The sequence below is a fragment of the Stegostoma tigrinum genome, chromosome 2 (assembly GCF_030684315.1).
Source record: "Stegostoma tigrinum isolate sSteTig4 chromosome 2, sSteTig4.hap1, whole genome shotgun sequence".
NCBI classification, from domain to species: Eukaryota; Metazoa; Chordata; class Chondrichthyes; order Orectolobiformes; family Stegostomatidae; genus Stegostoma; species Stegostoma tigrinum.
In genome coordinates, this window is record NC_081355.1 from 20420779 (window position 1) to 20444018 (window position 23240).

The 23240-nt window shown below is 40.6% G+C and overlaps 1 protein-coding gene and 1 long non-coding RNA gene across 3 annotated transcripts in view; one reads left to right on the plus strand and one right to left on the minus strand.

The window, feature by feature from the left end:
• The window catches only part of nkd2b (NKD inhibitor of WNT signaling pathway 2b), a 124122-nt gene extending 120149 nt beyond the window's left edge, over nucleotides 1-3973 (plus strand). For both annotated transcript variants that reach the window (XM_048560950.2, XM_048560960.2), the window contains one exon: nucleotides 1971-3973. In XM_048560950.2, the coding sequence (XP_048416907.1) occupies nucleotides 1971-2536 (566 nt within the window). In that variant the 3' untranslated portion in view covers nucleotides 2537-3973. The remainder of the gene's footprint in view (nucleotides 1-1970) is intronic.
• The window catches only part of LOC125466450 (uncharacterized), a 140875-nt gene that overhangs the window by 83181 nt on the left and 34454 nt on the right, over nucleotides 1-23240 (minus strand). The window contains exon 2 of the long non-coding RNA XR_007250456.2: nucleotides 12992-13074. This is a non-coding gene — a long non-coding RNA (uncharacterized LOC125466450). The remainder of the gene's footprint in view (nucleotides 1-12991; nucleotides 13075-23240) is intronic.

Here is a 23240-nt window from a genome sequence, read left to right on the forward strand (position 1 = left end):
TGTGTTATGTGTAATTGCTTTACTTAGCATCTACAACAGCAAGACTCCATTGGTTTCAACTTGACATATATATATGCTGCATGGCAGTCTCCTCCCATTCTTATTGCCCCCGCCCATTATATCCTATAAATATAACTCTCCTGCCTCATTTCCTGTGTATTTTAACCAGGGGTCAAATTCATGTTTTTTTTTCAAGCGCTCCTTTTGAGATTTTCCTGATGGCTTCTTTTTCACTTTCAGGCACTGCTTTTCCATTCTCACTCATTTTCAATTCTCATTTCGTAGGTGATGCAGTCTGTTTGTAAATAACACCATCTGTATTTGTGGTGACATCTGGTTAGTTTGGACACTCTCCAAAACAGAATTAGAATTAATGAATACGCTCAATACTTATCAACTAGTTAAAACTGACATCCAAACATATAGGAGCAGATTCAATTCCAAGATACTGCAGTATGTTACTTGGCACAAAACAATATACATAATTAAGTAACCAAAGGTTTTTTTCCAAGGCATAAACTTTTATACACAAAAAGACATCACACCTTCCTTGATCCAGGTGAGATCACAGCTAACGTGTTTACATCGCATATGCACAAAACTGGAACTTCTTTAAGCCAACTAATTGTCATGCATTTTAATGCCTCTCAGAACTCAGTCTCAAATTTAAATTTAACAATTGATGCAGTGTTCATTGTGACATTATCCACCACACTCTTTCCTCATTTGGTAGTTGCTGAACTTATATAGCCTTAGTTAGAGATATCACAGTCATTTTCCAATAATTCATTGTCACAGTAGTGTCAGGTTTTCCTGGCACCTAGTTAACTGAGTGTTCCTTTGTTGATGGGTTTAAAACTGTGCTCCCTCCTTTCATGCCTCCTCTTTGGCCTCACCGCCTTTTTCAGCTACTTTCTCCCCACCCCACAACTCTTTTCAAGACCCCCTCCACCACTGCCCTACTGTTGCACACCTCTTTCAGCCTCTTTCCCTAGGCCCTTGCCCAAAACCCATTCAACTACCTGTTCTCCCTCTTGCATCATGACCAACCCACTTCTTACAGCCTCCTTCACCCTTGCCACCACACCATATCTCAAGCTATCTCCTTCTCTCCATTTCCAACCTCCTTGGAGACTTGGTCCTGAAGCTGGCCAAAGGCTCTGCTTGAGACTTACTGCCACTGCAGACTTTCCAAACTCTTCACTGGTTCTCCAATCTGTTTCTCTCCTGCATTTATTACTGATGGGATTACTGACTTTTCTCCGGTCAGTCCCATGATTGAATTTAGTCTGGGGCCAAATGTGCTCATCTCCCATGAGTACTGGTATTATTCTTTTTAAATGGATCAATATTATCCTGCCTCAACCATACCCATTTGGTGGTGAAGTCAATATTTTCACTAGTCTGGTAAAGAAATTCCTTCAAAATATTTTATTTAATCTATTGGGAAACAATCTAACTTTCAACAAAAGAGCATTAATATATCAAACCAACCAGTGATTTTAAAGATCTCTACAAGTTCATAGAATCCCTACAATATGGCAAGAGGCCATTTGGCCCATCAAATCCACAACAACCGTCCAAACATCATCCTAGCGAGACCCATCCCCCTACCTTATGTCTGTAACCCTGCATTTGCAAAGGCTAATCCACCTAGCCTGCACATCGCTAGACACTGTGGGTAATTTAGCATGGCAAATCCACATAACCTTCATGTCTTTGGACTGTGGGAAGAAGCACACACAGATTGAGGAGAATGTGCAAATTCCACACAGACAGTCATCCAAGGCTTGAATTGAACCCAGGCCCCTGGTGCTGTGAGGCAGCAGCATTGACCGCTGAGCCACTGTTCTGTCCTTGGTTTTGGTCTTCTCAGAATGATCTTATCTGCCAAAACTGCTGCGTTGTCTGCTTTCATCTGCTCATCTCATTCTGTTGACACTGGTTTTGTCTCCCTTTCTCTCTGTCAGGTTCCCCGCCATTGCAGACCCGGCAAGAGCATCATGGGAAAAATGCTCACTCCCAGAACAGGTCACGATCGCAGGAATCAGAGGCCCATGGCAACCACAACCGTCGATCCCAGCTCCTGCTGGACCAGCCCTCTCCGACAAGCCTGGGCGAGCTTAGGTTGGGTGAAACACACCAGAGGCTGAAATGCCAAGAGAAGCCACCGGGCAAATCCTCCAAGGGAGTTGGCAAAGCTCCCACTGTGCTAGGCCAGAGCAGCGGCGGAAACAAGGCCGTGAAAGGCCTGCACTACCACTCCCAGCCCAACCACCCGGGGCATGACCATCACCACCTGCAGCAGCAGCAACTACACAGCCATAAAAAGTACAGGCAGCGAATAAAAGAGAACCACTCGCCGATGAAGGCAGCCCACGCTCAGCTGCCGGCACTGGAGCAAGAATTTGTACGGGATCTGCCGCCGGTTATGTCAGGTGATGGCTATGTGATGCCCGTGGTTCAAAGACATGAACACCATCATCACCATGAACATCATCATCACCATCACTATCATCATTACCATCAGTCATGAGGAGCTGACGGCTGACAGAAAAGAAGAGAAAGAAGTCCCGTGTTTAGGCCAGGACATTTCCCATCTCTGCGATAACTGTTTCCTGCACTGTGGCACTGGCCATTTTTCAACTGATAGGTTCAGGCCTGTATGACCAACAGTTCAGAACAAATAAGCTTCAAAACCCATGTCAGCTCCATAAGTTGCAATTTTTCTCATGATACAATGTTTTTTTTGTTTCAGTTTGGATTGATATGTGTGCACGTCTTTTTAGGGTTAATAATCACTTTCTTGTCTTCTCTCTTCTGTCTGTGGGACTAAGGTGAGATATGCAGTTCCTTGGATGCAATGCCCACCAGGAGAAGCAGATCTACTTTATACCTTTCTTATTAACTAGTGACTTTAAAAAAAAAACCTATAAAGGTTTGAGACACCACTGCCATTACTCTGCTGCATAAGAAACATGAACATCAGAATTTATTATGTTTTATTATCAGCTGAACAAAATTAATATTTATACTGGACTGATAGTGCATTCTACATGTGTGCTCTGTGGTACTGTGGATCTGAGCTACTAAGACAAACCATCTTGGATGGAAACCCTAAGCTCAATCCACAAGCCATCTAAGAGTGGGCTTCCTCTGTCAAAACAAGATTGCCTTTACTGTAGGTACAATTTTGAAGTGTATTGTGATATGAGCTGATGGTGAGCAGTCTGTCAGCATGTATTGTTAACACCATAAGGATGAATGTAACACATAGTAATCATTTTAAAATATAATTTATTCATATATTGAGATTTTTTTTATTTTTTAGCTATATCCTCTTTGCTTTCTGTCATTCGTGCTGATGTCACTGATAGGTGCCCATCTTCATAGGAAAGACGTTGATAAATTACATTTTCTTTAAGGAAGAAAAAACTCTTGTTTTTCTTATGTCTACTGTGTGTGTGTCTCCACAATCTCTTCACCCCTGCAGCTACTAATTTTTTTTCTAAACTTTTATTATTATAATTAACAAAAACCATCGGAAAAGTTGTAGTGACAGAAGATCAGAACGTAAAGTAAAACAATTCATACAAAGATAATTATGCTTCTAATACGAAATGTCAGAATCCCGCTGTAACCTCTGAATCATACAAAATTTCATTGTTTTGTATCTCAGCTGGAAGACTTTGTGTTTTGGCCATCATAGCTCTGGTACAGAATTATTGTCAATACTTCCTCAAAGTTGATGCCAGTGTCACAAAGAATATGTTACTGTAATACTCTCCTTACATTCCAGTTTTGTGTGGATTTCTCCCATATTATGTTGATGGTATTCTCCCAGATATGTTATCGAAAGTAGCCATACCATATTGTAGTGATATTTTTTTAAAGAAAAATGCCTTTCATAATAGTTCTACTTTATTGGATTTCACTGCGATTTTTTTTATATAGTATTGTACATGAACTTAATTAAATGGATTATTTATTTAACAGCACGCAATCTGTTTTCATTTCAAGCAAAAATGAGTGCTAGAGCCCTCAGTAAACTTGCCAAGCTTTTCTGTTTCCTTCCTCAACTGTGACACTATCAACTGTGGTCAATAGGGTAGTACTCTTGCCTCTGAATCTGAAAGTTATGGGTTCAAGTCCTACCCAAATATCTGTGACAAACTGTAGGTTGACATAGAACATTACAACACAGTACAGGCCCTTCGGCCCTCGATGTTGTGCCGACCTGTCATACCGATCTCAAGCCCATCTAACCTACACTATTCCATGTACGTCCATATGCTTATCCAATGACGACTTAAATGTACTTAAAGTTGGCGAATCTACTACCGTTGCAGGCAAAGCGTTCCATTCCCTTACTACTCTCTGAGTAAAGAAACTACCTTTGACATCTGTCCTATATCTTTCACCCCTCAATTTAAAGCTATGCCCCCTCGTGCTCACCGTCACCATCCTAGGAAAAAGGCTCTCCCTACCCACCCTATCTAACCCTCTGATTATTTTATATGTTTCAATTAAGTCACCTCTCAACCTTCTTCTCTCTAATGAAAACAGCCTCAAGTCCCTCAGCCTTTCCTCGTAAGACCTTCCCTCCATACCAGGCAACATCCTAGTAAATCTCCTCTGCACCCTTTCCAAAGATTCCACATCCTTCTTATAATGCGGTGACCAGAACTGTAGACAATACTCCAAGTGCGGCCGCACCAGAGTTTTGTACAACTTCACCATAACCTCTTGGTTCCAGAACTCAATCCCTCTATTAATAAAAGCTAAAACACTGTATGCCTTCTTAACAGCCCTGTTAACCTGGGTGGCAACTTTCAAGGATCTGTGTACATGGACACCGAGATCTCTCTACTCACCTACACTACTAAGAATCTTACCATTAGCCCTGTACTTTGCCTTCCGGTTACTCCTACCAAAGTGCATCACCTCACACTTGTCTGCATTAAACTCCATTTGCCATCTATCAGCCCAGCTCTGCAGCTTATCTATGTCTCTCTGCAACCTACAGCATCCTTCGTCACTATCCACAACTCCACCGACCTTAGTGTCGTCTGCAAATTTACTAACCCATCCTTCTACGCCCTCATCCAGGTCATTTATAAAAATGACAAACAGCAGTGGACCCAACACCGACCCTTGCGGTACACCACTAGTAACTGGTCTCCAGGATGAACATTTCCCATCAACTACCACCCTCTGTCTTCTTTCAGCAAGGCAATTTCCAATCCAAACTGCTATTTCTCCCACAATTCCATTCCTCCGCATTTTGTACAATAGCCTACTGTGGGGAACCTTATCGAACGCCTTGCTGAAATCCATATACATCACATCAACCGGTTTACTCTCATCTACCTGTTTGGTCACCTTCTCAAAGAACTCAATAAGGTTTGTGAGGCACAACCTTCCCTTCACAAAACTGTGCTGACTATCCCTAATCAATTTATTCTTTTCTAGATGATTATAAATCCTATCCCTTATAACCTTTTCCAACACTTTACCAACAACTGAGGTAAGGATCACCGGTCTATAATTACCAGGGTTGTCTCTACTCCCCTTCTTGAACAGGGGAACCACATTTGCTATCTTCCAGTCATCTGGCACTATTCCTGTAGACAATGACGAGTTAAAGATCAATGCCAAAGGCTCGGCAATCTCCTCCCTGGCTTCCCAGAGGATCCAAGGATAAATCCCATCCGGCCCAGGGGACTTATCTATCTTCACCCTCTGAAGGATATCTAATACCTCTTCCTTGTGAACCTCAATCCCACCTAGTCTAGTAGCCTGTATCTCAGTATTGTCCTCGACAACATTGTCGTTTTCTAGAGTGAATACTGTTGAAAAATATTGATTTAGCGCTTCCCCTATCTCATCTGACTCCACACACAACTTACCACTACTATCCTTGATTGGGCCTAATCTTTCTTTCGTCATTCTTTTATTCCTTAAATACCTATAGAAAGCCTTAGGGTTTACCTTGATCCTATCTGCCAACAACTTCTCATGTCTCCTCCTGGCTCTTCTGAGCTCTCTCTTTAGGTCTTTCCTGGCTGCCTAATAGCCCTCAAGCGCCCTAACTGAGCCTTTGCATTTCAACCTAACATAAGCTGCCTTCTTCTTCTTGACCAGAGATTCCACCTCCTTCGTAAACCACGGCTCCCGTGCTCTACAGCTTCCTCCCTGCCTGACAGGTACATACTTATCTAGGACCCACAGGAGCTTTTCCTTGAATAAGCTCCACGTTTCTAATGTGCCCATCCCCTGCAGTTTCCTTCCCCATCCTATGCTCCCTAAATCTTGCCTAATCTCATCGTAATTGCCTTTCCCCCAGCTATAACTCTTGCCCAGTGGTATACACCTATCCCTTTCCATCACTATAGTAAACATAACAGAATTGTGATCGCTATCACCAAAGTGCTCACCTACTTCCAAATCTAACACCTGGCCATGCTCATTACCCACTACCAAATCTAATGTGGCTTCGCCCCTTGTTGGCCTATCTACATACTGTGTCAGGAAGCCCTCCTGCACACACTGGACAAAAACTGACCCATTTATAGTACTCAAACTGTAGTGTTCCCAGTCAATATTTGGAAAGTTGAAGTCCCTCATGACAACTACCCTGTCTCTCTCGCTCCTATCGAGAATCATCTTTGCTATCTTTTCCTCTACATCTCTGGAACTATTTGGAGGCCTATAGAAAACTCCCAACAGGGTGACCTCGCCTTTCCTGTTTCTAACCTCAGCCCATACTACTTCAGTTGACGAGTCCCCAAACATCCTTTCTGCAACTGTAATACTGTCCTTGACCAACAATGCCACACCTCCGCCCCTTTTCCCATCTTTTCTGTTCTTACTGAAACATCTATATCCCGGAACCTGCAACAACCATTCCTGCCCCTGCTCTATCCATGTCTCCGAAATGGCCACAACATCGAAGTCCCAGGTACTAACCCATACTGTAAGTTCACCCACCTTGTTCCGGACGCTCCTGGCATTGAAGTAGACACACTTCAAACCAACTTCTTGCTTGCAGGTGCCATCTTGCTTCCCTGAAACTTTATTTCGGACCACCCTACTCTCAGCCTTTTCTATAGTCGAACTACAATTTTGGTGCCCATCCCCCTGCTGAATTAGTTTAAACCCACCCGAACAGCCTTAGCAAATTTCCCTCCCCAGGATATCGGTACCCCTCTGGTTCAGGTGAAGACCATCTTGCTTGTAGAGGTCCCACCTACCCCAGAAAGAGCCCCAATTATCCAAGAATCCAAAACCCTCCCTCCTGCACCAACCCTGTAGCCATGTGTTCAACTCCTCTCTCTCCCTATTCCTCGCCTCACTAGCGCGTGGCACGGGCAACAAACCAGAGACAACAACTCTGTTCGTCCTAGCTCTCAACTTCCATCCTAGCTCCCTGAATTTCTCCCTTAAATCCCCATCTCTCTTCCTACCTATGTCATTGGTGCCAATGTGGACCACGACTTGGGGCTGCTCCCCCTCCCCCTTAAGGATCCCAAAAACACGATCAGAGACATCACGCACCCTGGTACCTGGGAGGCAACACACCAAACGTGAGTCTCTCCCGTCCCCACAAAACCTCCTATCTGTCCCCCTAACTATGGAGTCCCCAATGACTAATGCTCTGCTCCTCTTCCCCCTTCCCTTCTGAGCAGCAGGGACAGACTCTATGCAATGCAGCCCTTGGGAGGCAAATCACTGTTAGAGTTGCCACATTTTGGATGAGATCTTAAGCTCAGGCTCTAAATTCCCACTCAGCTGCGTATAAGTAATCCCATGGTACGATTTTGAAGATTGCAAAGAAAGATGTTCTGAGAACCTGCCCATTATTTATCCCTCAATGTGCATGACTGACAAACATTATGTAATCATTTTGGCTACATGTGCTGTTTACGGTAGCTACCTGCATCACAACTGGGCGCTGCTTCTCCTGCAGCACTTCAGAAACTTTTAATTGCCTATAGAAGTTGAACAAGTTGGGGTTTTTTTGGAGAAAACTTGTGGATTGCTTACTTTGTACTGCAGTATTGTTTTCAGGAGATCCATTCGTATATAGATTTTTCAAAATTGCCAACACCATTGTGAGTGTTTAATGTCAGCATCTATTGCTCATTCTCCATTTCCCATAGCGGTTTCATATGACTGAGCAGTTTACTTAATTCACTTTCAAATGCAATTAAGAGTCAACCTTTTTATCATAAGACTGGATTTGCATCAGCCAGATGAGGTAAAAATAGAAGGCTTCTTTCCCTATGGGATATTAGTGAGCAAGTTAGACTTTTATTACGACTCAATAGCTTAATAATTACTTTCGCCGTTCTAAGTTGTAGTAAAACTGAGTTCACATTCACAAATTACCATTAGGCTTTAGCTTTATGCTCTCCATATTATCCTTACTTTAGCAACCACTATCATACCCTTAATAGTAAAACACAGATTCATTTCAAAAACATAACATCTAATGCCAAATTTGAATTCTAGTCTCACATTTGAATTTCAGTTGTAAACTAAAGAACATTTTCAAATGTAAAAAGTTGAAACTTAGCTTTGCAGAAGTTTCTGGTAAAATGGAAGAGGAATTAAATGGATTTAAAATCTCAGACATAGATAGATAAATAGAAAAACAAGCCAGACAAGCAAGTTAGAAAAGGACAGATGAAGAAAGACAGAGACAGAGGCACAGCTGTAGAAAGCTTTAGGAAAGTGACCATGAAGTCTTAGGAGCTGATTAGAGTGTTGGGTAATATTGGTATCTTTGGCATGAGAGAGATATTGACAGACAAGATTGATTGTTGGAAGTATTGTGAAAACTGAATGCCAGGGAGAAGGTTCACCAAAGTGTACAATATCTTGAATTAATTTTCCTGCTTATTGTTAGTCCCCATATAAGAAATATCATTGCCTTCCCTTTTTAGTGACTTTGTAGCCATCTTCAGTTAGTAATTTGCATATTTCTTCCTATTCTAAAAACTTTAGTGTATCCATGATCACCTGCTTGCAAAATTCCATTTTCCCAGTTACAAATCCATCACTAATTTTTCGGGCATGAGGACTATGGAGGAAACTCATTTGATAGAGTAGATGGTTCTTTCTGTTTCCTTGCTTCGCTTGGTTATAATTTTCCCAGTTATATTAATTGATAGCTGTGTAATGGTTGTGGGTGAATTTTAGCAACTTAAATAAATGTAACTTAAACAAATCATGAAAATGATGTAAGAAGGTTGTGAAGAAGGCGTTTGGTACACATGCCTTTCTTGGTCAGTGCACTGAGTATAGGAGTTGGGAAGTCATGATCTGGCTGTGCAAGACATTGGTTTGGCCACTTTTGGAATACTGTATTCAATTCTCATCTAGGAACAATGCTGTGAAACTTGAAAGGGTGCAGAAAAGATTTACAAGGATGTTGCCAGGATTGGAGGGTTTGAGCTATAGGGAGAGGCTGAATAGGCTGGGGCTATTTTCCCTCGATGGGTGACCTTATAGAGGTTTATAAAATCATGAGAGGTGTGGTTCAGGTGAATTGCCAAAGTTCTTTTTCCCAGGGTAGAGGTGTCTAAAACTACAGGGCATAGGCTTAAGATGAGAGAAGAAAGATTAAACGGGACCGAAGGGAGAACTTTTTAACACACATGGTGGTGTATGTATTTAATGAGCTGTCAGAGGAAGTGGAGGAGGCCGGTACAATTAGGATTATTAAAATGCATCTGGATGGGTACATAAATAGGAAGGGTTTAAGAGGGATATTGGCCAAATGCTGGCAAATGGGACCAGACTAATTTAGGATATCTGATCAGCATCTGAAGCGTCTATTTCCGTGTTGTACAACTCTATAATTCTAATACTGTATTTATTGAGATTTTGTATGTATTGTAAGCACCAAGTGATTGAGATTAAATGGACATCATGATAATGGGTTGGCCATACTGAGATGTCTGGAGAGATAATGACTGGAAAGGCAGATACTGAGAAATTAGTTTTCTGCTGTTAGGCTCATAAGGACAACATTTGCATTTCTGTAGTGCCTTTCTGTAACAGCTGCTCATGTCAAAACACATCACATCAAATTAAGTATTTTGAAGGAGTTACTATCATAATTGTATTACTGGCTTGAAAACCCTAGCTTCACAGGTGGGAAAGCTGGTTCTGAACTCCCTCCTGCTACTATTGGCATCTCTTTGCAAATTTATCATAAGGAGCCAATTAGGAGACTGTCTGCATTCCCACCATCGAATTAAGGATAATAAATGAGCTTCTGATGCTACTGCTTTGCAGAACTGCTGGTTTTCTGAAGCATTTAGTGTATCGCTGGGAGAGGCGGGCACTGCTGAGGCAGCTAGGTGGCACCCCCAACGAAGTGAATTAACAATAAAATATTTGGGGACTAATGGTCAAAGGGAAAAAGACTTTCTGGAGGGAGTGGCATTGCCAGGGTCACAAAGGCTATCCTCTCTGCTTGCAGACCTCGCTTCGAACTAAAGCAATACTGCTCCCCTGGAAGACTGCTTCCATTAAGCTGATGACCTCCCCTTAAGTTAGGATGCTGCCCCAAGTTTGATCAATTTCTATCTGTTCCATAAAATGGCCCTTAATGAGGGCCATTGGACGCACAAATCAGCTGTTAACTTCCCTAGAATGGGTAGCTGATTTTCTACTCAGACTACCATTATCTTTTCACAGAAACTCCATCAGGGTACCATCCTGTCTTACCTCCCTGCCATTTTACCATCTCCTACTAACCCAACCCATCTCCACTCCTGCAATCCTGGATCCAGTAAGCTTCTAAAACTTGCAACTGTGTGCAATATTCCATGTGCAGAAATAAGGCAATCAACAAATGCAATATTAAGATCCATTTTAATTATGGGCGAAATGTAGCTTTGGGATAAGTTCCTTGCTCCTCTTCAAGTAGTGTCATGAGATCTTCAATATCCACCTGAGGGTTTACTGTCAAAACTGAAAGAGAGGACTTCCAACAATGCTGCATACCCGTAGCACTGATTGAACCTGGACTTGCGGGAATGTTTGCCAAAGATTCCAGAGTGGGGCCTGTATCTATAACTTACAGTACAACAAAGGCTAATATCTAAATTCATCATATTTGTTTCTGTAATAAATGCACTTTTTTGTTAGTTTGTTGTTTTGGAATTTGAAGTATTATTTGCTACAAGCTGTAAGTCAGCAATTTACCCCATGATCTGATCTTGAATACAACAGCATTTACTCTGTTTGGGAAATGAGTGACGCGGGCCCCCTATAGTAAAATTGTCACAACAAGAAAAAGTTTGTAGAGCATACCAGATGCAGTGAGTGTTGGAACACGCACCACCTAGGAAACATGAAGTGAATGAAGCACAGAAAATTTTGGTTTTAAGAAAAATTGGGTATATATCTGAAGCAGAGAGCAGCCGCGGGTCAGACAGACCCAAGGGGTTCCGTGACTGTTTCCCTATACTGCAGATTTTAATCAGTTTTCAGAAGTCTTCTCATGTTCTCATTGTTTTTACACAGTGGGCCAATAACAGGATATGTAGATTTAAATTAAACACTCAAAACACTTTTTTTTATTTGGTGGGCTAACCTAAAGTGTATTGAAAAACGTTGCCAAAAGGTTCCCTGTGGTTTATTTGGAAAACCTGAGTACTAGATGTAATAAATTACAACTATCAGACCGCTGCAAATCTGCAATCCAACTCATATATGATGACCATAAGGTGTTTTCCTCAGAGGAAATCCACAAAAGCCATTTGGCCCATTAAACCTGTTTCCTCCACTGAACACAATATTCCAGGTGTAGGAAAAAGCATATAAGGAGGTGTCAATGCGGAGATGAAAGAAAATCAAAATGATAAAGTATGTTGAACAAAGCTGTGAAAAGACAGTCTTTAGTCTAGGTAAATTTATCAATAGACAGAAGCAGTGTATTTCTTAAAGGGTTGATTAAATACAAGATTTTTTTAAATACACTTCACTACATGGTATCTAGCCATTGGATTATTTTGGTTGAATTTTTAAGATGGGGACTGCCCGTGTGAAGGTATGAACAGTTCGTTTTGAGTTTTCAGATATTTTTGAATCAGCCTATTCAAGATGTTATTACATACCTCTACAGCAGGTGGAATTTGAACATGGCTCTCCTAGTTCAGAAGTACAAACACTATTACTGTGCCATAACAGCGTCAGGTCTCATATTGTAGTAAAACCAATGTATAACCTTGTTTCTCTTAATTCTGCCCTTTTCCCTTTCCCAGATCATGACACCATTATAATTTATATTGATCTTCCATTCGAGCCGGTTGGAAAATAGTTGTAACAGCAGTGTCTGTCAAAGACTTTTTAACGCAACCACTTTATCTTCATTTTTTTATGTAACTTCCATTGTAACCGTATAGCATGAGAAAAGATGATGATAACCTGCATGAGTGTACCACAACTTCACTATTTAAAGGGACAATGCAAAAATGAAAATTGAAAAATTACAGAGGTGGAAAAACACTGCAAATGTCAAAATGGAGTCCCAACATACTGGTGCCTCATTCAGCTGATGTCTTCCTGGATCTAATGCTATGGTCTGTAAACATCCACAAGGTGATATTTCCTATCAGCAGGAGATAGAAGGCAGTTGCTGTAAGTAAGACAACATGGCTGGAGTTGGGAAGAAGGCCACGGTCCAGGGTTCTGCAACAATCAACATGTTTCTCCGAGCAACATGAGGCTGCATTTTTATTTCAGGTTTTTATCAAAATTAAATTTCACCATCCGCCACAGTATGGCTTGAGTGTACATGCCACGTAAAATGAAACATTCAGCCATATCCCAATGCATGCATCACATAATGCCATAACTCCGTCTTCTCAAGTATTTCTCTTCTCACACCAACTTACTTTGCAACTATACTCATTCCTATGTGACTACCCACCACTGATGCTCACCTTCATCATAATGCAAAGTCACATCTTACCTTCAAAGTTCACCCTCATGAATGGTGTCCTTCTATCCAGTCAACACATTATGTTCAATTATATTTCACTCTTTACTGAATTGCTAGAGGGAAAAAATGTATAGAACATCTTAGCAACCTGTGGACTATGAGCACATGCAGAATGAACCCTTAAAACATTTTTGCCTTGACAGTTTCAATTTGTGTCCTTCAAGGAATATCCAATAGGAGGTCATTCAGAAGGATAATGATGATCATTTAGGAGAAGCCACGCACTGAGAGAGTGCTCCATCAAAGGACTCGACCGGTCTATGCAACAGCTCAAATACTCACACTTCTGTGGGACTGGTAAGCAAAATAGTCGGCTTTTCCATCTTCTGCCCCACACACCACAAATCGACAAGAGCAGGTAGTGGAGACTGAGATGGCAGTGGAACGTGCAGGATATGCAAGCTCTACTCAACCAGATGAGGGTGAACCATTAAGGCTGTCAACAAAGGGATTACTTCTGAATCAGTGGGTAGCATGGTGGCTTAGTAGTTAACAATGCTGCCTTAGAGCACCAGAGACCCGGGTTTGATTCCAACCTTGGGTGACTCTCTATGTGAGGTTTGCAAATTCTCCCTGTGTCTTCATCCTGTGTCTGTGCGGGTTTCCTCACACAGTTGTAAGATGTGCAGGCTAGACAGGTCAGCCATGGGAAACTCAGGGATAGGGTGGGTCTGGCTGGGTTGCTCTTTGAACGGTTGGTGTGGGCTTGATGGGCTGAATGGCTTGCTTTCACATTGTAGGGATTCTGTAAATAGCAAACAATGTACAATATGCTGAACGGTTTTAGAGTTACACTCTGCTGCTTGAAGATCGAAAACAGAATTTTGTCTAAAATTTGAGTGGCATGCAGTTATTCATGATGATAACTTCATCCGTGCAAAAGGGTGCCTACCAACATATAGCAATAAAACAAGCACATACAGATCCTCTCTAATAACACATACATTACAATGCGATCTCAAATTGATCAAACTCTAGCGTCAGCCATTCATTGCCCCATTGATTGCTATAATGTGTGTCCAACTCACTGCTAGCTGGGGAGTGCTGCTGATGCATGAGACGGATGATAGTGGAAGGAGCAATGGAAGCGCAGTCTTCATTTGATATGCACCTGCTGCTCACTCATTCACCCTCCTCACCAATACCTCATGCTCTGCCTCATTACCTGCTGTTGAAGTATGCGCCAGATAAATAGGGCAGTCTGTAGGCAGAGTCCTCACAAATTATGTAAAACCTGTAGTACATCAGCCAAGGGCATCCTAACAGTCAGAACAGGGATTTCAGCAGTCTGCCTATACTTCTGCTGAAGTCACAAAGGTTATGCCACATAAAAATACTAGGAAGGGGAAAAATATTGTCTTACACCCTATTAGATTGGTGAGTGTTGTTTGTCACAATGCATTGGGGTCATGCATTGGAACTTAAGCCCCACTCTTCCCTGAGTGTCACAAATATGAAAATTTGATTAAACCACCAAACTCACCATTTTTACCTAATTGTCTAGTTGAGGGTAAAAGCATATGCACACTAGGCTTTTTCCATTAACAAGAAAATAACTATTGTAATTTTTTTTTAAAACCAGTAGCAAAAAATTGACCAGTTGAATTGCTAATCTATAACTTTAAATCTAGCACTTTCTTAGCCATACACGTACAAACAAACACTCAAAAAGACAAGATGCAATATTGTGAATGGCAAAGAAAAAACGGTCAGAGAAACACCATGATGGCACCAGTCCAGTTTGCAACTCATGAGTTCTTTAGCCTCTGTTTTAACTCCTTCTGATTCTATGCTGAGCCCTTCAGAGCCCACATCAAATGTCCTAAATGAAAAGCCAATCTAAAGACTCTCTTGGCAAAATTGCCTCAAACATATATAGGTGGTGCCATTCTGTCTGGAATGCCCTCTCACTGCTTGAATAAGGCAACATTGTAAATACAACTCACAATGAGTTCCAGTGACTTGATTTTAAAACTGGAAAGATCTTAACAGTTTCTTTGGCTTAAAACAGTATCCTTTTTTCTCATTTTTAGTCCACAGTCCAAATAAAAATAAAAGTGATCTATAGAAGTTTAGTCCATAAAACACACAAATATTATTGGTTTGTAGCACTTTCTGGTGTTCCCAGTTTGAATCTGCTGCATGCAAGAGGTTTCTTCACTTGAGAAATAGCATGGCAAGAACCAATGCTCAGCAATAAGTGGCTGTGGAAAGGATGTTTGGTTGATTGCAGCACTGCCTGCTGTTGGGAATGTGGCTGCCTCATATTTGCTGCAGCACAATATTATCGCACCTTGGCATGATGAGGGCACAACGGCAGGAAAGTGTGCTTGAACTTGCATCCTATCACTGCTGCCACAGTATGTTGTGTGCTTTGCACTTTGCTCCTCCTGAAGTCCAAACCTCAATGTTCCATACAGTGCTGTACTTCTCAAACTGGGGGTCAGGATGCCGAAAGGGTTCGCCAGCTGATTTTTTTTTAGTGTCATGATCACTGAGGCAGCAATGGCTGAGCCCCACCTTTCCCCTGCTCTAACAGGTCATCTTCTTCACTCCCTACCCACCCATCCCCAACCACTGATCAAGGGTTTGTGATAGTTTCCAAAATATAACATAGGGTCACAGTGGGAAATAGTTTGAAAATCATTGCTGGGAACTCTGGCTGTGGCATTATGAAAGATATCTCAGATCTGTTGAGTCATGGTGATACAGCATGGAAACCGACCCTTTGGCCTTACTAGTCTGGGCCGACCATAATCCCAAACTAAACTAGTGCCCCCTGGCTGCCCTTGGCCCATATACCTTCAAATACTTCTCATTCGTGTACTTATCCAAATATCTATTAAACATAATGTACCGACATCCACTATTTCCACACACAAACCACTCTCTGTGTTAAAAAAAAATGCCTCTAATGCCTTTTTTTAGAATTTCTCTCCTCTCACCTTAAAAATATGTCCCATGGTCTTGAAATCCTGCTCCCTAGTGAAAAGACACCTTATTCCTACCCTTCATGGTTTGAGAGGTCACCTCTCCACCTCCAATGCTCCAATGATAAAAGTCCCACCCTATCCAACCTTTCCTTATAACTCAAACCCTTCATTCATGGCAACATCCTAGTAAATCTCTTCTCAACCCTCTCCAGCCAAGTAATATATAAGAATTGTCAAAGTTTACCTTCAGATTGGTAGTGAGTGCTCAATGACACATCTGGTTGTCATATAGCTTTCCCTACTGCAGTCCTCGGCCTCATTGCTTGGCTAACACTTGTGTTTCACGTGCATCTGCCTTGTCAGCAAGCAGCCACCCATTACTCTGCTTTAAAGTGTGAAGAGATGAGGGAGGCTGGACTTGTGCAGGATGGAAACATCTTAGCACCTGCTTTATTATCTTATACTAACCTGCATAATATGTTTTTGTGCAGCACATTGATGGAATGGAAACTTGTGAAGTTTATAAATATGCCATGATGATCCATGGGTGATAGCTTTGTTACGTTCATACAAATACTAATTTGCAATTAGCTGCCGTGGCCCAATGTGAGAAACCAAGCTTCCTCAACTGTTGTTTGCACATATTCGGGAAGGTGATCCTCTGTCTGCACTCCTTATGCTGTGGATATTGACTTTAGCAAATTGTGCCTCTTTTCCCAAAACACTTCTGTGGTGGAGGAGGGTGCTCCTCCTTCTACAGTTGCCAGTGTTACCTCTGCTGCTGGCTCCCCTGTGGCTAGAACTCTTCATGCAGCTACTCTGTGCTGCTGATGACGATCCTAATCTGGGGTACAATCTAAAATCTAAATTGATTGAACATATCATATAAACTGGAGATTAAATGCACAAGCCTCCCAACTGGTGAAAGTAGCCTCCAATACAGTAGAATTCACCTGCGAAGCAACTGAAAAAAAGAACCATGTAAAGTAGTGAACGTAAACCTCAAAACAAATTCAGCGACCAAAAGTTTTTTCATGTAATTAGTCAGGGAAGCAGTTCTTGGACGTTAATATGTATGCAAATGATTCCCTTTTATCCTTTACCTGCCCTAATTGCCATTGAGTTCCTGCTTTGTTTTCACTGGCAATTTCTAGGAAGCCCATGAAACGTGTTAAATTGCCATAGTTAAATACCAAATCCACAATTAAAATAACATTTAATCAGCTTATTAGCATATTGTAATTGCCAACGTATGACTCACAACAGGTGCTTTTCACATTCAGGGAAAGCACTGCAGTCAAGTGCAGAAATTGATGTGTTGAAGCCAACACATTGGCTTCAGGAGTGGACCTGCAGATGGCATTCGCTGAATGACGTCAGAACATTCCCTAACAATACTTCAGGATGTCAGAGGTGCTGTGTCTGCTCTGGTTCGTAAGGAGATGTAAAAGATCCCATGCCATTATTTGAAGAACAGTAGAGTTCTCGCCATTGCCTTGGTCAATATTGTTTGGTTGTTATCTCACTGCTGTTTTGTGGGATATTTTTGCCTGTTAACTTTTCACTATATTTCCCAACAACACTGACTACATTACTATGGTAGTTCATTCATTGTGGAGTACTTTGGGATATTCTGAGTTGTTATGCAATTGTAATACTTCGCATTTTTAAAATTTGTTTTGGCTTCAGTATGAAACCTTTTGATCTGATATTTCACTTGTTCCTGTTTCCAGGGAGGATACAATTCACACCACAGTTTAAATATGAGTTTGGTGCTACATTTCAGCTCTGAATGTGCATTAAGCCAACCCAGTGGAAAACCAATAAAGCTGAGGCAGTTGGGAAAATCTCATTTCCTGGCGGTTGCTGTAAACATTTTGTTACATTCCAATCTAACATAACAGCAATTTAATAGATATTTTCAAACTGTGGGACCTCCAAATTCCAGTAAATGTGTCATGAGGGAATCAGACCAACATGATAATTCAACAGGACACTCCATAAAGAATATTTTTTCCATTGTTCTGATTGCTCCATTAACCGCTGTGTTTCATTGATGTGTTCAGCTGGAAAATGTCAAAATATTCAAAGCCGTGGGCTATTCATGCTCCATAAACAATCTATTTTCCATAAAACTTTGAGCATAGAGCAGAAACGTCCAGTGAATTATTGGTGAGAACTCTCTATTCAAGATTTATGTCTGTAAATTCAAGGCTTTTATGAAGTGTGAATAGTCACTACGTTTCTCTCTATTGCTGATGTAACAAGTATGATTACCAACCCTTCAGTATTGGCCTGGAGACTCCCAGAATTAAGGGTTCATTTCCTAGAGGCTGCTCAGGGAATAAAATCACAGTGAATTAAAGCAAAATCTGTTTTATTTTAATTTTATTTGAAAAAGAAATAGCTTTCGTTGTTAGTTGGTTGGTTGGCTGTGACCTTTGCTCCTGTACTGACAGCCAATGGTTATGAGCTAACCAATGAGAGCTAACTGCAATGGAAAGGTCTGCATCAAATTGAGCAACTAACTGAGAAAGAGACCTTTTCTCCCTCATCCCATTGAAGTGCTGATAAAGGGAATCAAAACAATCAAACCAATGGCCCAGCTAGCATTCCAATACAGATTTGGAAACATAAAAGTACGGAATGTATCAACACACATACGGACAACTTCAACAGTTCTTAGGATTGGAACTGGTTCAGGATGTCAAAGGTACCAACATAGACAACAGCAGGAGGTGGGAAGGATCCAAAAAAATATGTGCAGCAACTACCCAAGGAACAGATCTTTCCTCAGTCACAGAAAGATGCATACTATGCCATCTACAAGGTAATCTTAGAAATGAAAATAACCACATTGTGGTTTCAGGACTAATCACAGAAAGCTAATATGATGCTTGCAGCAAGACAATTACAAAGTAATGCAGAGAACTACATATACTAATCATAGACCAAGCCAAAGCTTTTGACAGTTACCCTGGCAAATGGCAACCGCTGTTGAAGCTAGGCTGCCAAATGAAATGTGTCAAAATCCTGGGTTCACTGCTTTGGTTGGCCTTATCTGGTGTGGTATGTCCAATTCTGGACACCACCCTCCATGAAGGATGTGAAGCCATTTGATGATTTGGAGAAAAGATTTACAGGAATGGTTAAAGGGATGAATGACTTCATTTGTGAAGATGAATAGGAGAAGCTAAGGCTTTTCCCCCTGGAATTGAGGAGATTTAGAGTTGGTGCAGAGAAGATGAGGAGAAACTGTTACCATTGGGTGCATGGTAACTTATTCAGTGGTGTAACTGTTCTATTTTGGACTTGTTTGTACCTGCAGTAAACTGTCTAAAACTTTGTGGTAACCAGCAAACATGGCTCCAAAACTCTTCTATCTCTACCTCACTGCAAAGCTTAAAGAAACTGCAGAGACAGGCTTACAGCCCTCAAAATTAGGAATGTGACTTGTATCAGTGATAATGGGAACTGCAGATGCTGGAAAATCCAAGATAATAAAATGTGAGGCTGGATGAACACAGCAGGCCCAGCAGCATCTCAGGAGCTCCTGACGTGCTGCTGGGCCTGCTGTGTTTATCCAGCCTCACATTTTATTATCTAGGAATGTGACTTAATTAGTTATAAAAGTATTAGAGGTAGGAATAATGGCTCTTTGGCTGTTGATGACCATCCAATTAGATAAAGAGCTTTTTGTTTTCCAATTGGCACTGTGCTATGAAGGGGAGACAGGTGTGCATTAGAACCGTCACTAGACTAATCATCAAAAGACTTGATAATACCCTTCCATGAGCTTGTGGAATTTGAATTCAATTAATAATTCCGTAATTAAAAAAATTATCAGTGATCATGACAACTATCATCGATTGTTATAAAATCCCAGGTCAGGCTTACATGTGGCTCCAAGCACATAGAAGTGTGATTGACTCTTAATTGCCCAGCAAGTCACTCAGTTTAAGCACAATTAGGAATGGGTAACATTTGCTGGTCTTGCCATTAATCATCAGAATGAAAGAATTTTACAAGATGCAAAAATGGTCAACCAATGGTGAAAACATGAGGGGGTGATTTTATTGGAGACAAAATGTGTTGAAATCACCAGAAATGCATTGCAGCAAAGTTGATAATCCTACAAGCAACAGAGTTTATTGAAAACATACATGCTAATAAGGCTTGTACTTAAATTTACTTATTTAGATTAATAGTACAAGATTGTTACCATGAGTCATTGCCTCAGTGCAATTTGTGGCACCATTCTGTGTGCAAATTGATTGCCATATTTCTATATAACAATATTGAATGCATTTTAAAGCAATCCTTTGACTGTATATGTTGATATTATAAAAGGAGCTATATAAATGCAAGCTATTTTTTTTCTGATTCAGTATTTCAAACGAAGTGAAAGCCTTCACCATTCAGATCAAATTATCTGCAAGTCAATTTCATTTGCCTACCTTTTCTTCATATCCTATGATAGCTTTATCAAACAAAAATCCAGATACCTCATAAAATGTCCAGAGTGTGGAAAGAGAACTTTTGGCTCATGAGGTCTGCACTGGTCCTCCAAAGAGCAACCTGTCCAGGCCCAGCCCCCTATCCTATCCCCATAACACCACATTTACTATCTCACCCAGTCTGCACACCCCTGTACACCACAGGACAAAGTACCATGGTCAACCAACCTAACCTGAATGTTTTGGACTGTGGGAGGAAACCAAAGCACCCAACAGAAACCCACACAGACGTGGGAAGAACATGAAGATTCAATACAGACAATCACCCATGGCAGGCACTGAACCGAGTTCTCTGGCAGTGTGAAGCAGTAATGCTAACCACTGAGCCATTGTACCACCCCCAAATCTCAATTTCAGTTAACCTCAACATCCCCTCATAGACTTTTGGAAGAAGAGAGTTTGAGTCTTCCATGATCCTTTATGTGAAATAGTGATTTCCGATTTCTCTGCTGAATGGCCTGTCTCTGATGTGAAGTTTGTGCTACTATAGTGAAGATATTTGGGTTGACCTTTGTTTGGTTGCACAGCCATTGTAGATGACAGACTAACCTATGCTCTGTAAACAGCACAACAAAATTCTAAATAAAATCAGATAGCTAATTCATTACCAGAATTCAACTCAAACAGAGAACATGGTCAACTATTGTTCCATTGTGAGCACTCTCCCCTCTTAGTCAGGTAATTGTAGGGTCAACACTCATTTGAGGAACCTGAGCAAAAATAGTCCAGGTCAACATTCCAAGTAGTACTGAGGAAGAGCTGTGTTATCAGAGGTGCTCATTTTCTGATGAGAAATTTAACTAAGACTCCATCAGACATCTATTTTAATGATGAAACTAAATCTACAAAACATTACATGTTTATATTTCAATAAGAAACCACCTCATTCAAACCAAATGAACACGAAATATGATCTATCAAGCTAGATTCCAGTCTGGGATCCAACAGTGCTTCTATAAAACTATAAGATGTCAATTTAAATCCACTAGCTAGTATAGGTATTCTTATGACTCCACAACTGTCCAGACAAAAGACTCAGAATTCTGGACCAATTGAAATTTTCAGGACTGAGATAAATTCCTCATATATATAGCGACACATACCACTTTTCAGGCTTTAGGACACCTTTAATTAGCCACAATTTCACTTATTGTATTGACTTTTTATTTGTATCATATTAGTGATGGCAATTCAGTTGGCCATTTTACTTTTATATATTGTGGTGCCAAATAAACTTTTTTCTACTCAGAAGACAAAGCAGATGAAAGAATATTACAAAAAAAATACCTAAGCCATGAGTAGAATGATAAAATGCTTCACAGCAGCTTTAATTTCCTTTACAAGAAAAGGCATGTTTTACAGAGTACAGTCGTTTCTACAGATCAGATGAATTGTATCAAAGAACAACTTTAAAAAGGAGCTTGATTTATCTGCCGATGTGATGAGCAATTATAGGCATGGACAGAAAAGGAGATGTAACACAATGCCTCCTACATTGGTTGTGGATAACAGTTATTTTACGGAGGGCAACAGGTACAGGTCAAGTAGGAGAACAAATTATTGTTTAGTCATTTGGTCTTACAGAACTTGAGTATTGCTGAGCTAATCATGCTTTGTTGAAGCTTTTTATCTTGAACTACTCAGGACATTCACAATGACAACGTAATGAGGAACAATGTGTTTATATTATATCAGAGAGAGTGTTGATTGTTTGGCAAGTCGACTCTGATTGATGGAAAATTTCCATTGGAATCCAACAAATAGATAACTGACTGTTAACTGCCAAGCTTGTTTAAATTTAAACCAGGAAGGTTAATTTTGATTTCTCAAGCAGCTGCCCTGAGAAATGAGCTGGGGATGGTTGTTGTCTATTTTGTTACTATGAAATAAATACAACACATGTCTTTTCTGTCTGCAAATAAGAAAAGCTAATGCATTAGCTTAGGTACCTTCCAATATGTATAAAAGTGCCCGAACGCAAGTCTAATTAATAATCTTAAATTGCTGTCAGTGTAATTGCTAACATACCATAGATGATTTAGCATATGTCATCCAATTGCAGAATCTCATCTCGTGTTGATCATTTTTGTATTTTGAGTTTTGCAAGCTTAAACTGGTTGTGTAGTCAATACCTTGCCTGTTGCGAATAGCAATTGCACTCATAAACATAAAACATGTTGCTCCCCATTATGTTGGTATTCTTGTGAATATCTTAATGAGTGCAAGCCAAAAAAGTTGATAAAATAAGACTTTCCTTCACCAATGTTCAAATGAGTATTTATTTGAGAGATTAAGAAAGCACTTATGCAGAATTTTCCTTCAGGAGATTACACAGGAGAAGTAAACATTAGTATGGTAAATTCTACATTGTATATGGAAGTATCAAGCTTAAAGTAAACAGAGGTAGAATTTTAATTTATATTGTGCGTTTCACAACTTCATTCCTGAAATGCTTCACAACTAATGAATTATTTCTTGGCAGTGTTGCAACATAATGAAATGCAGTAGTCATTTTGCACAGCATGTCCATAAACCGCAATGTTATAATGACCAGATAATTTGTTTTTCTGCTGTTGGTAGATGGACAAATTTTGGCCTGAACATCTAGACCTTAGTTGTTTTTGTTTGAATAGTGGCACAGGGGCTCTGGAATGGCACCGTAACCTGACTTACTGTCTCAAAAATGACAGTGAGCCATATAAATGGGTTTGGAAATTAAATAGTCTGTATAAAGGCCAGCTGAATAGCCAACAGTGATTTTATATCCTT